Raw genomic sequence first — 16,313 nt, forward strand, 5'->3', positions numbered from 1 at the left:
GGCTCCGTCCTCGTGCCGTCCACGACGTCAAGAACATCATTCATTACGAATAGCGCATTTACCTGGGCTTTCCAGCCATGAAAATTTGTTCCATCAAATGGCTTCACACCTTTTACTGAGATGCTGACTGACACTGCGAATTTGATTCACTTTTTGCGTTTCACTTAGTTTACTTCAACACACGAACAATGGCCGACTTCCGTACCGCGCCACGTGAGACTCACCGAATTATTTTTCGCTCTCGTTCTCCTTATTTTCACAGTTACTACGTTCGCTGGGCCCATAACCTGTTAGACCAGGATGGGAGAACGAGTTTGGAGGTGGAAGAATGATTTGGTTTATGAAATAAACTATTAGATTTATTGAAATAACGTGACAATATAAATGTTTCTTCAAATGAATCTTTTCTTTCACAAGCGTGCTTCTAGACTAACGGACAAAGAATTGAAACAGAGACTGACTGATACATAGACCAGCCACATCACTCGCGACCGCAGCGCTCCGTGCGGTGCGTATCACAAATGCACGCCTGTACAGCCATGAACGGAAACATGCTGAACTTAACTAACTTTAACATAAATCTTATAATCTACTTTCATCTCCTCTTTTTTGGTTGTTTCAGTTTTATCAATAGGCTGTTTAAAGTCTAAACTCTTTTTGATTGGTTTGATAAATCTTCTATTTCTAGTTCATATTGACCCATTCTGCAATTTGACTTTGTATGATCGATCTCTATTCTGACAAAGTATCGTACCGGGGGTCCATATCGATTGTGGTTTTCGTTGTACATATATTTCTGTGTTGTCTGGTATCTTAGGTAAATCTTTCGCACTTCTAGCATTGTAGTATTTTTGTTCACTCTTTTGGAGTTTCTCTATTATTTCTGTCATTTTATTAGTTACAATTTTTGGTTTAAGTGATTTTTCCGTGTAGGGTAATTTAGATCTCAACTTTCTAGACATTAATGCCTCGGCTGGTGAAATATTACCTAGGATTGGTGTGTTTCTATAATGTAGTAATGCTAAATTTATATCTGAGTGTTCTTCAAGTATTTTCCTCAACATATTTTTTGCAGTTTGGATATTTCTTTCGGCCATTCCATTTGATTGCGCATAAGTTGGTGACGATGCTATGTGAACGAATTCATATTCTTTTGTAAATTGCTCAAATTCCTTGGAAGTAAATTGAGTTCCTCCGTCAGATATCATCGTCAGTGGAATGCCATGTCTCGAAAAAATCTCTTTTGTTTCAGTTATTATAAGGTGACTAGTTACACTACCTTTCAGCTCTGCAATTTCTGGGTATTCGGAAAAATAATCTATTAACATTAAGTATGTTTTCCCTTTTAGCTCGAAAATATCGCTACCTATCTTATTCCATGGCAAATTCGGTATTTCGTGTGATTTTAAAGGTTCTCTGTTTTGTGATTTTGCGTATTTTAAGCACAATGGACATTCCGAAATTTTTTGTTTTATTTGATTTGACATTCCGGGCCAAAATATTGAGTCTTGGGCTACTTTGAGGCATTTATTTATGCCTAAGTGACTATAGTGAACTCTATTTAGCATTTCGCCTCGCATGCTTCTCGGTATCACAACACTTTGGCCTCTGAAAATCAGATCGTCTGCTACTACCAGTTCGTTTTTCAATTTACCGTGCATTTTTACCTTACTGTTTAGTTTTTTGTCGTTATTTGGCCATCCCGTTTCTATGACCTTTCTTAGTTCAATTAATTATTCGTCTTTCTTTGTTTCAGTGACTAGTTCATGCACTTTCTGAGGTGTTGCGTTTATTTGGCACGTAATTAAACATACTTGAGATTCGATTTCTTCCTCCCATTGAGTTATTTTCTGTTCTTTGATATACGCCTTTGAAAGTGCATCAGCTAGCACTAGTTGTTTGCCTGGTTTATATTTTATTTCTATGTCCCACTTACGTAACTGCAACATCATTCTCTGTAATCGCGCAGGACATTTATTTAGTGGCTTTTTTGCTATTGAAATGAGGGGTAGGTGATCTGTTTCTACTGTTACTTTTTTTCCATAGATATATTCATGGAACCTGTGCAATCCGAAGCAAATAGCGAGTAATTCTTTCTCTATTTGGGCATATCTTGTTTGCGTTTCAGTTAATGCTTTGGACGCGTATGCACGTGGTAAATTATTTTGCATTAAAACGGCACCTAGCCCTGATTTCGATGCATCTACAGAGACAGTGGTTTCTTTATTTACATCAAAATATTGTAGTACCGGTTGGCTGCTTAGCGTTGTTTTTATTTCTTGTAATGCGTGAGAATGTATGGGTGTCCATTCAAACTCGACATCTTGTTTTAATAAGTTGCTTAACGGTGCTGTTTTATCTGAGAGATTCTGAACAAATTTACCCACATACGTCAGCATACCAACCAATCTTTGTACGTCAGTCTTATTTTCAGGTTGTTGGAAATTTTTTATTGCACGAATTTTGTCTTCGTTTCGGTGCATGCCCTTGTCAGAAATTACGTGCCCTAAGTATTTAATTTTATTTTTGCCAAATTTGCATTTATCCAAGTTGAACCGAACATTATTTTCTTTTGCCAGTTGAAATACTTTGGCGAGCCTTTCGTCGTGCTCTTCTTTGGTTTTACCCCAAACAATGATGTCGTCTATATATACCTCGGTGCCTTTCATTTGAAAAATTGCTTTGAATCTTTCCTGAAAGACTTCTGGTGCAGATTTTATACCATAGGGCAGCCTCAAGAATTTGTATCTGCCAAATGGTGTGCCAAATGTGCATATGTTGGCACTTTCTTCATCTAATTTAACTTGGTAAAATCCGTTCGTTGCGTCTAGTGTGCTGAACACCTTAGCGCCTGCTGATTTACTCATTATTTGTTCGAATGTTGGAATTTGACAATACTCGCGTTTTATTGCGTTATTTAAATCTTGCGGATCTAAACAAATGCCTAATTTCCCTGTGGGTTTCCTGACAATAACAAGAGCATTCACCCAATCCGAAGTTCCTTGAACTTTCTCAATTATTTCAGCTTTTTCTAGTACGTTTAGAGTTTCTTTAAGTTTGTCTTCAATGTGTACTGGTACTTTTCTCGTTGGATGTACTACTGGTTTTACGTTCTCTTTTAATTCTATGTGATATGGTTTGTCGATACATCCTATACCGCGAAATATTTCTTTGTTTTTCTGAACAAACTTCCCGTAGTCCGCCTCGACAGTATCGACTGCGTCTACCTTTTTTATTAGATTTAATTCTACCAGCGTGTGTAAACCGAGCAATGGTTTTTTATCTGTATCTACTATATAGAATTTAAGGTTATGTTTGGCTAATCCATTGTAACAGACTAAATCACATTTCCCTTTGACTTTGAGCAGGTCTCCGGAATACGCTGTCAATTCTGCGTTTGTTTTTTCTATTTACGCTTGACTAAACCCTAAATTTTTAAACGTTGAATTTGGTATAATGTTGCCAAATGCACCGGTGTCTAATTTGAAATTGGTCAGTCTATTATTAATTTTAAGACCGTGGACCCACTCTTTTGACTCTACGTTATTGATGCCTATTGTACCTATAAACAAACTTTCCCCGCTTTCTTGAGTTTCTGTGATTTCATCTAAGTTGTCACTTTGTACATCCTGTACCTTACTTTGATAGTTATGTTTTTTCATTTTATAACACTGACTAGCAAAGTGATTAGAAATACTGCAGAAGGCACATTGTTTGCCGAAAGCTGGGCATTTGTTAATCAAATGTGTTTTACCGCATTTCGTACAGTTACTTATTTGCTTATTTTTGTCGCCGTTGCTGGCGCCACCTTGTTGTTTCTGCTTGCCGCCAATTTTGTGGTTCTTCTTGCCTCCGGACGCCGTGTCGCCATGTTGATTTTTCCTGTATTTGATGGCGTCTATTTCGCTGATGCCGCTGGACGTTGCCCCACGTTCCATGTCGTCACTTCTTTCCTTTGTCATCTCTATTATCAAACAGCGTTCGATGGCTTTTTCCAGGGTTAGATCATCGTCCCGGAGAAGTTGTTCCCGTATCGTGGAATTAGATACGCCGCAGATGATCATTGTCTTGATTAGGGTATCTTGTAGGTTCTCTAGCTTGCATTTCATGGCTCTGTTTTTCAATTCTGTGATAAATTGTTCCAGCGTATCTCCCGGCTGTTGCTTGTACGAAAAAAATTTGTATCTTTCGTACGCAAGATTTTCTTTTGGTAAAAAGTGTGCCTCGAATTTTTGTATTAATTTGGCGATTTTGTCTTTCTCGTCTTCTTAAAAGGTTATGGTTCTGTAGATTTTGAACCCATCTTCACCAATATAATGAAGTAATTGTGCACACTGTGTTGCTTCTGATTTTTTATCAATTTCTGTTGCTACCAGGTAATTCTCGAAGCGTGAACGCCACGTTTTCCAATTGTCCGCGACGTTGCCGGTCATACTCATGGGAGATATTCCTCTGCTGTCACCCATTTTATTTATGTCTATTTATTTCCGTATTTGTCTTCACTTCTTTTATTTTAATTTATTGCCTCACTTATTTAATTTATTTTACTAGGCCGACTGCGCCATGTAAAGGTTGTATGGGTATGCAAGAACAACCATCACGCTTCAGCGTCAGGCAAAGACTGTTTTATTCGTCCCCCTCCTCTAACCTTCTCTATGGCGCACATTACAAACCGTCGTGTGCTGCCATCTCCTTACAAATATTAACAAAGAATCTTCGAAAATAAATCTAACTCCAGAATCTCAGAGTCAGGAAAATGCATTATCAATAAACAATTCTAATGTCTTACCAGATCTAGACGCGATAGTAGAACTTGATGATTCACAGAATTTACAAGATAAATCTGTAGAAATTAGCAGTTTAGACAGTGTATCAGACACCACGGTATCTGATGATTCACAAACCTCAATAAAATTATCAAAACAAGAACCTACCAATTTCATAGAAACACGAGACAATTTAGAAATGAGGAAAGACAATTATCTATGCTTTATTAGCGCCAATGAAACAGCATTAGGCGAAGTAGGTAAATTTTTATCTGGAAAAGGATATTTGAAAAATATCTAACCAGCAACAGAGTATCAGATAGGACACATTGTAATTTTAGGAACACCAAAGAAGAGAGTAATTGCATTAGTCACTCAAAAACATGAACAAGATTTACCTCTGGAGAAGAACTTTTACGACGCATTTAAAAACTTAAAACAAAATATGGAATGGTTAAATATTCAAACAGCAAGCATATCGCAAGGTGAAAGTGGTATAAACGACCTTGGATGGATTAAAATAAAGAATATAATTAGACAAGTATTTTCCGGAACGCAAATAATAATAACGATTTGTAAAGACAAAATCATCATTCCACCTCCTGATATTAGACTCAGAATAATACAAGAGAATCACGAATCCCCGAGCGCAGGACACAAAGGTATCACAAAAACGTACAATAGAATTCGACAGAAATATTTTTGGGATAATATGAAAAAACAGATAGAAGATTTTATAAAGAAATGCATCAGTTGTCAAAAGAAGGAACTCACGCGTATTAAAACTAAACAGCCGATGGTCACAACAGATACATGTGCAGATGTATTCGACAAAATAGCTCTAGATATAGTAAGACCCTTCGAAACTTCCCAAAATGGTTATAAATACGTGTTAACCATGCAAGACAATCTTTCTAAATTCAGTTTAGCAATACCATTAGTCCATGCAACTGCCGAAGATATCGCAGATGCATTCGTTAAAAACTTTATTTGTAAATACGGATGTCCAAAAACTATTTTGACAGATCAAGGAGCAGCTTTTATTGGACAAGTAATGAGACGTGTCGCAAAAGCATTCAAAATTACGCAATTCAAAACAACAGCATTTCATCCTTAATCCAACGGATCATTAGAACGAAGCCATCAAGTACTCGTAGATTACCTAAAGCATTATTCAACAAAGAAAGACTGGGATGAATGACTGTCTCACGCGACATTTTCTTACAATACAAGTAAACACGAAGGAACTAACCACACCCCATTTCAAGTAGTTTACGGACGCAACGCCCGTATGCCCTCAGAGTTCCCACTCCTGGACGAAGTTTTAACATACGACGATTACGTAAAAAACCTTATGCTGAAAACTGTAGAAATCCGGAATACAGCACGTGAAAATTTAGAAAAAGCCAAGAAAAGATCGAAACAATACTACGACAGGAAAATAAATCCAGTTAATTTCAAAATAGGACAAAGCATTTATCTCGTGAAAAACCAAAAGACAGGAAAACTAGACAATTACAAAAGACCGTACATGATTACAGACGTATTCCTAGAAAAAAATGATATTGAGATAGAATTGAAGAAGAATAAACGTGAAATAATCCATTGCGACAGAGCCAAGAGAGCTTATTAATTAAAGTCACAGTTTATTTTATTACTTAAATTACTGACGCAGTAATAATTTTTCAGATGATCATGGACGCACATTCAAGCAGATTGCTTTTCATCAAGACTCTCTTAATACTTGCCATACGACCAGGAAATAGCTTCATAGCTTACGACTGTGGAGCACCGTCGATGAATATAACGACGTTATCATTAATTAATATCAAAGAATGTAATATTCCGATCTCAAATCCAACTGCAATTGATACGAACATACAATTAATACAAACAGCTGAATTCTCAAGCGTCAAGGTAATCCAATGTAAGGTAGAAATTCATAGATCAGTTTTCTATTGTGGGAGAAGCTCACATATATCAGCAGTATCAGATGGTGACATTGAATATGTAGACGAAACATCCCGAGACGCATGCAAAAACCTACACTACTCACGTATTTACAAGACTCATAGACAGCTATTCGCGCAAATAAAACCGAACGCAACAACATAGAGATCCCTAATTCTAGCCGGAACTGTGGATAAGCATGGAAATTGCGACGGAGAACATTTTTCCGATCACTACGGAAGCTGGAATTACGTAATAGCTTATGGTCAAATCTTCAACACATTACAAGACTATGAAGCTACGGTAAATTTGCAGAATAACGAAATAATTCTTAGATCAGGCGTTCGCTGTAGTTATTCAACAGGAGAGTGCATTAACATAGAAGGCGGATATACATACTGGGACGTAGTAGAAGCAGATAGATGTCAATTCGATAGATATTCTGTGTTATATCAAGGCGCAGCTCAAAAAATTAAAGATGATTCAATCGAAAAATATGGACAAGAAATCTATTCAGTAACAACTAATGATATTACTTTCGCATTATCAGTTCGTGGAGTTTACACTCTATGCGGATATAGATTAATTAAAATCGAACATCCTAAGCTATTTATCGTAGATAGAATGAATAGAGAATTTTTTACATCTACTCATGGAATATCAGTCAAAAATATGGACATCTCCACATACGTAAATTCTAAATTAATCTATCTCGAAAGGCATGTGAGAAGTCAAATCATCGCCTTATACAATGACGCCATATTACAACAATGTGAATCAGAAAACAAAGTTTTACGTAGCGCTCTTACGACAGCTTCATTAGCACCCGCAGAATTTGCATTCCATCTCATGAAAAAACCAGGGTACATTGCCTATATCGCAGGAGAAGTAGTAAGATTAGCTAAATGTGTGCCAGTAGACGTCAAAATACGAAAAAGGGATTAATGTTATCAAGAATTACCAGTTTTCAGAGGAAATGAATGCCTCTTTATGTTACCAAGAACGCACATTCTAGTTAAATCAGGAAATCAAACCGAATGTAATATATTTTCAGCACCAATGTTCAACATCAACAACGCTTGGTATAGTACTTCACCAAATCTAGTATCTGCAATAGCTCCAGATGAAATTTCGACAAGCACTAAAAAATCATGGAAATGTGTAATGCCAGAAAATCTTGCGTCAGGTGGAATTTACTCAAACGAAGATTTAGAAAAACTTCGCAAAAATATAATGTTTCCTTTAGAAATACCAGCTGTTTTGAATACATTAGCCAGAAAAGTAACTGGACAAACGTCAATTAATCACGGATTATCTGTCAATTCGCTTATAGACAAAGATGCTATTAAGAAATCTCTAGAAGAAGCATGGGGAAAAGTTTACAAATTTTTTACTACAGTCGGAACATTCAGTGCAACAATATTAGGAGCCTGGATTACATTCAAAACAATTAAATTTTTATCGACACTATAGTTCATGGCTATGCTTTGCATTCGATGTATGGATGGAGCATAGGCGCAATTTGGGATTCAGTTACGAATTTGTTATTACATTTGAGCAAGAAACCAAATGAGACTAGACGAACACAACAACGAGATATAGACATAGAAATGCAAACAATGAGCGAAATTACAGACAACAGAGACATCTCGAAAAATCAAGAAACTATCAAAAAGCTTTTCGACAAATCACAGAACACAGACGACGACAGAGCAAAAGAACAATCTTTAGAAAAACCCAGCAGCTCATTTGACAGAGGATATTATTAAAATTAAGACCTGAAAATAATTTACAACTAATTTACAGACTATCCTACAGACTAGCTTACAGATTATCGGGAAGGAAAATAAATTTAACACGATACAACAAAATTATCAATTAGATTTCAAATGTACTTTTTATTTTCTTTTCTCTCTTCTCGAGATATGAATACCCGGGGTTATATGCAGCCCATACCCCCTCCGGTGCCCGATGGGCTGGGTGGTTCCAATCATCAAAGGGGCTCTCTTCGCCCCACCGCCCCTCTTGCAGCCACCGTATCACACAGTAATCTATCAAATCCTCCCAATCGTGATCTGTATCCAAGAATCGTTGAAAGTCCTCATTCTCCTGCCGCAACTCCTTCCTCTCCCTCCGACGCTCACCGCACTCTCGCATGTCTCGCCAACCACATGATTTCAAAAAGGACTGTAACATAACACAAAATTCATATAAATTACGGAACTCATGAACAATTTATGTTAAACATATGAGGATCCAGAAACCCGAGTAGAATTTTTTCATTTTAAACAAACTAATAAACACTTTATCAACAAGAGAAAGCACAGAACACTTACAACAACCTCAGCAATTTCACACTCAGACATGTTTATGTTGACATTATTTTTTTCTTTCACTGGCTGACAATATAAAGAAACTCAAAGTTATGAAAATTTTTCTTAAGAAAGACCCTTATATAGACTAACAGACCAGACCTCCTAGACAACAGCAGACCAATTATGAGCAAGGAAATAAAGGACGGACCAATAAGGGAAAACTAACCTTTTTATCAAAAGTTTAGACAAAACACCAGTTTATAAACCATTGTAAATTCGACAACTGAGAAGTTTAAGAAGATTGTTGATTATTAATAAATGTTTATTCTAAATTAAAGTGTTGTGTAAAGAGAATTATTTCAATCACGCATAGTGATGGTTAGCACGAGCCTAATTACCTTACAAACTCTCAGAATTAATTGAGCCGAACGAGAAGAGCTGAGGAGCTGATCAGCAGATTTCCGAACATCAACTACGTAAGTCAAGAGATTAACCAAAATCACGCAGTGAATCATAATCGACTCGTGGCGTTCATCTCAGAACGTAACAGATGATTGTTTTATGTATGTTTAATCAACAATATACGTTGACGACGGATTGAAGGAGTTCAGTTCAATGATGATTTGGTCACAATCATTTATTAATTATGTCGTTGATGTTTATTCGCAATATTGAAATTTTTTTCGAATTTTCGTGTGATTCCAGTACGTTGATAAATCGATGAGTTTTGAATTATTTCCAGTCGGCTCTTGCACACGCTGCCACCATTTTATTTATTAACTGAGCTCGTACGTTCTGCGAGGAACGCCACGAGTTGATTATGATCCGCTGCGTACCGGATTTGCAGAATCAATTTCCACAATGAACAGTTTGGGGTGTTCTGTTCGTGCAATTTTATAACTACAAATCCTGAATTCAGTTGTTTTCATCAATGCAAAAGTGGTTTTCTCGCTTGAATAAGTGTAGACGTCAGACGCGAAACCATCCTCTTGAGGCTCTCTGATCCTTAGCGCTGGTCCGGTATAAAAGGCATCGTAACGGTCAAGTTCACAATCGTTCAGTGGTGAATTTATCCAATACGCGTACGATCCATCATTTCCAAAACAGTCCGAATTTGATAATGTGCATCTCGTTCCATCTTTCAATACAAGTTTATTTTTACCGAATTCCATTGTCGCAGAATATTTTTCAACTGTTATTTTTGCTACTCCTTGAGCAATTACATCTTGCCATCGTCCGTATCCTTCGTCGTAACGGGCACCAACACAAGTTCCGGTGTCCATTATTTTCTGGCAAAAATTGCATCTCTGATGTTGGTTCTGTTCTGAACGAGTCCTGAGACGACCACTTTATTTCCCAATCTGACTATTCCGAAATTATAAAGCCCCATACATGCTTCTCTGCTAACTTCGTGTATATAAACTCGTCGTCCTTTCCTGACCGCTGAATTGTGTGAGTGCATACCACAGTGATAAACTATTCTATCGATCTCAATTTTGCACCGGACGACATCTACGTGATGAAATTCGGCTAGTTGGAGCAATTGGACATGGATTTCATCAGAAATAGGTTCCTTTTCTGGTATGTTGCATTTTCCAATGCTGGCGGTGTCGATAATTGATGTGTTCCTTAAAGTTCCTCCACAGTCGTAACCCACTAGAGCCCAAATTACGGCGGGCATCCATAACATCATCACCAATAAAATGACTGTACGTATGGCCTCCATTTTCAGGAACAAGATGTTCAGTTCGGAATATAATAATAAAGAAAGTTATTTATTTGGATGGATATTATCATTATTAATTGACGTCATTGAATATGAATTATGTATATTTTATCCTTCTGTTTATTCATTCTAAAAGCAATATACTTTTATATATAAATGATTGAAACTATTGATTATTATTTCTATGAATTTATCCAAGACTAGAGATATTGTATTATAAAAGCTTACTTTCCTAATTTTTAAAGTATTCTATTAGATTCAACTAAGATAATTATTTTCTTTATACGTATATTTTTATACATCAGTCAATCATTATTCCTAAATGAAGCTTATTTAACGTAATTATACAGAATGATTTGCCTATTACTGAAAATCTACAATTATACTTTCCTTATTCTAGTTAACTATGATGATTAGTTACTCTTTAAAATTTTTAATTTGTTCATATGAACTATTTTGATTTTATTTCCAACTTGAATTTTGACGTCTGATTTTCTAGTATTTCTTGTATTACATATGGTCCTGAATATTGATCTGCAAATTTCCCTTTTTTGGGTTCTTTTAAGAGAAAAGCTAAATCTTCTTTTACCAAAGTTAATGAATTTATTCGTTTATCAAAGTAATGTTTTGATTTCTCTTTGGATTGTATTAGATTTTCCTTAGCCTGGTTTTGAATATTTCTAATTTTAGTGAAATGTTCGATTAAGTATTCCTCGTATGTTCGATCGTCTAATTCTTCAATTATTTCGTGTTCAGTTGGTAGTCTCGCTAGTTTTCCAAAAACTAATTCGTATGGTGTATATTTTGTTCCTTTATGAACACTTGTGTTGTAAGAAAACATTGCAAAGTCTAGCCATTTATCCCAATTATTTTCTTTAGTGACATATTGTTTTAGATATTCTGCTAGAACGTGATGTGATCTTTCTATAGATCCATTGGATCGGGGATGAAAAGCTGTTGTTTTACATTGTTTGATTCTGAATTTTTTTGCTATTGCTTTCATTAGTGAACTTGTGACATTAGCACCTTGATCAGTAAGAATTTGCTTAGGGCCTCCAAATTTGCATATGAAGTTATTGATTAGAGCTTCCGCTACGTTTACTGAGGTAATTGAATTTAAAGGCACTGCTACAGAATATTTCGTTAACTGATCTTGGATTGTTAAAATATACTCATTGTTTAATTTCACAATGAATTTCAACACACAAAAATTAAACGGGATGAATTTTATTTTCAAAATTATCAAAATTCCATCTTAATAATTCGGGTCGTACACTGTCCAAGGACCCGCGGCCTCCCGACAGGCCGGGTGGTCCCAATCGTCAAACGGGCTCCACTGGCCCCACCGCCCCTCCATCAGCCAGTGAATCCCGCAGTAATCAATTACATCGTCTCCTTGCCACGGATCGAAATTGACGGAAATATTCCACATCACCGCGGATCTCCCGTCTCTTGATGCGTCATTTTACGAATAGTACAGGCGAATAAGGCATGTAATCGATTGACTCCTATTCTTTTCGAGAAGAGTTTCGCCGATTTTTTTGTAGGTAGATTTGACTTCAACCAATGAGCCCTTGATTTTGCCGCTATATAAATTTAACAGCTGATTGTTTATAAAAACGTTGAAAAAAAAAATCGAATTTTTATTTTTAATTTTTTTTCTATTGGCGCGAGGAAAAAATGTTTGATATATAAGTAGTACGTCTCATCCTCGTGTATGAGAAAAAAAAATGTTGATTCAAAAAATAATTTTTAGTTTGGCCGCAAAATGTAAAAAACCAGCCATTTTTTTTTTTTTAATTTCAATCCAGTTTCCTTAATTATAAATTTAAGCCTTCGAAACTCACATGTCACGTGTGAAATTAGTGCTTCAAAAACCAGTCCAAAAATTATTCGATTATCTCGTACATTATGGCAACAAATAGCGATTTCCGAAAAAACTTCAGGTACCAATAGAATCCAACAGAATGGGGTTACAGCGTCAAAAAAAAATTTTTGTAGTACTTACAGATATGGAGATTACTAATGCGATTGAAAAAAAAGGAAAGAAAATTTTTCATTACTTAACAAATAGGATTATTGCTGAAATTATTGACTTACGAAAAACATTTTTCAATATTGTTATTTCTGCTTTTGAGACAAAGAATTTAAAAAAAAACCTCTTTACCTTTATTAGAACCGGAGTTACACTTGTTTTACTTATTTGCGATTTATTATCAATGTTAATAATATCAAGATTTGAAAAAAAATACTGTATCTCGTCCATACCTCAACGGTCAACCATGAATTTTTTCATTCTGATTTGAGCTCTATTTTCATCAAAATTAATTAGTGAATCGAAGCAAACGCGAGGCGTCGCATCCCAGCAGCGCGGCAACGTGAAACGGTGGCGCGGCGACACGGGGGGGGGGGGGGGGGGGCATACGAGAGCGGGCGGTCGAACGTTAGTTGTTAAATGAATATCTCCGGTAAAAATTGTCGTAGAAGGATTTCTTTTTTTTCAAATCTAATTACTTTTTTCTCAGCAATCGGAATATGTATTTAGTTTTTTATTTTGATAAATATTTTTTTTTCTTCAATATAGAAATATCTCCGGTAAAAATTATCGTAGAAGGATCATTATTCTTAAATAAAATTATTTTTTCTTAGTTTTCGGAATTTGTCATCAGTTTTTTATTTTCATTGACAAGTCGCTAGTCTTCACCCACCCCAGGGTCTCAGCAATCGCCATAACACCACAGCAAATAATTAAGACAGGTTGAAAAACTTCAAAATTAATTCAAGAACAATAATTCAAAGAAAAACTTTAAAACAAATTAGATTCGGAAAGTTTTTTTCACATGAAAGAAAAAATAATAGAACAAAATCGAGAAACACACAAGTAAACACTTTATAAACAAGAGAAAACACAGAACACTTACAGAGAACTCAACAAACTCAGAAATTCTTTATTATTTATGTTTTAATCTGCGTATGCTAATAGAGAAACTCAAGTTGTGTAACGGATCGCTCTCGTTACTTCGTTCTAAAATGTTAACAAAAATAAAAAAAAGAAACAGTAAATACTAAATGGCTGAAGTCTTTATTTATAACGTTTTTTTTTTATAAATTAGCGTAAATAATGTATAACTAAAAGGTGTATATATAATAGAATAAATATAGATGTAAAAGTAAAACATATACAGTAAAATAAAAAAAAATAAAATGTAACAATATATAAAAAAAAATATAGTAAAATAAAAACAGGTGTAAAAATAAAACTCAGCCGTAGTATGCCCCGTAGAATTATGTCTCTGTCATTGTGCCTCGCTCTTCGCCTTTTAACTAGATGATTTGTGCGTTTTCGTAGTTTTTTCTTTTGTGTGTATGAATTTTGTGAAATAAGGGTCTTCTCCACTATTATCAACGTCAAATTAAAAAAATCAGTACTGTATATCACGTAGTCTTCACTTTTAAATAGTATACCCTTTTCGAATAGACACCTGTTATGTTTTGTGGTCGACCGAGGAGTGAGAGCGAGGTTTGGTCAAGGCGGAAATTATGGACATACGGATCTGAGGTCAAATTCAGGTTTGAATTCAATAACCTGGTCGAATACTTTCTTAGGCGGGCTTATTTGAATGGTACAGTTGTGAAAAAAAATCTATTAGACAGACCCTTATATTAACTCGTAGATCCGTCCCTCAAGACAAATATGGACCAATCGCACGAAACATCAAACAGATGGACCGATAACAGACACCGACATTTTTACTACCCCTTAGCCAGTAACTGCACCCACAGAATGACTGAAAGTATAGAATAAAAAATCTAGCAGAAAATCTACTTATATATATTAGGGTGATTCAAATGAATTTTTTTTTTTTCGAAAAAAAGTGGTAGTGAAAAAACGATTTGAAATGACGAAAAAATAATGCCTGCACGCGGAAAAAATTCTTACTCAAGATTTAGAGGTCGCGCAAGTCGATTTTATATATTTATTTAAGGTTTTTTTTCGTAAAATTTAGATAATATCATAATTGCCAGTGTAAATATATATTTTACGAAAAAACCACTTATCTTGTTCTTTGTTCTTGTTCTTGTTAAATTTGACATAATCCAGTATTTTATGAGATATTTCTCGGAAACGCATTTTTTTAAAAGAAATAAATTAAACTTACCGAATATATTTGTACCCTTCAAAAAAATCGAAAAATCGAAAAAAAAAGAAAATTGAATCTTAAAGTTTGTACTTTCTTCACAGTGTTTTTTAGACAACTTTAGACAAAATTAGACAAATTTAGACAAAATTAGATCTCTTTACTTTTAAATGTAGATCGAGATCTAATTTTGTCTAAATTTGTCTAATTTTGTCTAAAGTTGTCTAAAAAACACTGTGAAGAAAGTACAAACTTTAAGATTCAATTTTCTTTTTTTTTCGATTTTTCGATTTTTTTGAAGGGTACAAATATATTCGGTAAGTTTAATTTATTTCTTTTAAAAAAATGCGTTTCCGAGAAATATCTCATAAAATACTGGATTATGTCAAATTTAACAAGAACAAGAACAAAGAACAAGATAAGTGGTTTTTTCGTAAAATATATATTTACACTGGCAATTATGATATTATCTAAATTTTACGAAAAAAAACCTTAAATAAATACATAAAATCGACTTGCGCGACCTCTAAATCTTGAGTAAGAATTTTTTCCGCGTGCAGGCATTATTTTTTCGTCATTTCAAATCGTTTTTTCACTACCACTTTTTTTCGAAAAAAAAAAAATTCATTTGAATCACCCTAATATATATACATATAGGTATACGCTTCTCACCATATCCTTCTTGTTCGCCATCTACAGGTGTGGAACATTGTTCCAAAACATGTACGGCCTTCTTACATATAATACACGTATGTGCTCCAGAAGGTGTATCTGCATTTGCGCATACCGGACATTCTGGTAAGAAAGATGGTAGTTCTCCGGAATCCCCCTTTGATGTAACGTCACGTCTTCCACCGCTAATTGCTTGTACATATTTCGTTACATGCAATAACTGAAATGTACTTTGTAAGCGTAGAACTTGAAGTGAACTCGTTGATTGCAAGATCTGAAGTTATGTCTCCGAGAGGTAAAACTGAAGTTGCTGTCTTGTTAAATGAAAAAGCTGAAGATGTTATCTTGTCAAATGAAAGAACAGAAGTGTGTAAAACTGTTGAACGGAGGTCTTCTTTAAAGTTTTCGAACTGACCAGAAGAAACCCTCGATTGGTTCGCTATTATTTCAGGGGGATAGAACCAAACAGAAAAATGAAACGCACTTTCCAAATTCTGATTGAAAAGAATATATAAACCGGAAACACCCCCTGATTGGTGCTCCACGATTTCCGAAAGGTGGGACCAATCAGGGAAAAAAAAGACATTTAGCGAATTCTAATTTGTTAATATTTTACGCGCCCCGGGCCCACGGTAGTGGGACAGTAATGCCCAAGACCGCTTTACCCAAGGGTACAGGGAAAAACCCCTCGTCCATTGTTTATACTTACTAAGTAATCTATTCTATTGTTCCGATATCTTACGAG

The 16,313-nt window shown here is 35.3% G+C and overlaps 1 protein-coding gene across 1 annotated transcript; it reads right to left on the minus strand.

Annotated features, from left to right (window-relative positions):
* Positions 1 to 689: 689 nt before the first annotated feature.
* Positions 690 to 1,661, minus strand: LOC124405601 (uncharacterized protein K02A2.6-like). Its single transcript, XM_046880630.1, has one exon. The coding sequence runs from the start codon at positions 1,659 to 1,661 to the stop codon at positions 690 to 692; it is 972 nt and encodes a 323-aa protein (XP_046736586.1).
* Positions 1,662 to 16,313: the final 14,652 nt, after the last annotated feature.

Source organism: Diprion similis, chromosome 4 (genome assembly GCF_021155765.1).
Source record: "Diprion similis isolate iyDipSimi1 chromosome 4, iyDipSimi1.1, whole genome shotgun sequence".
Classification (NCBI taxonomy): Eukaryota; Metazoa; Arthropoda; class Insecta; order Hymenoptera; family Diprionidae; genus Diprion; species Diprion similis.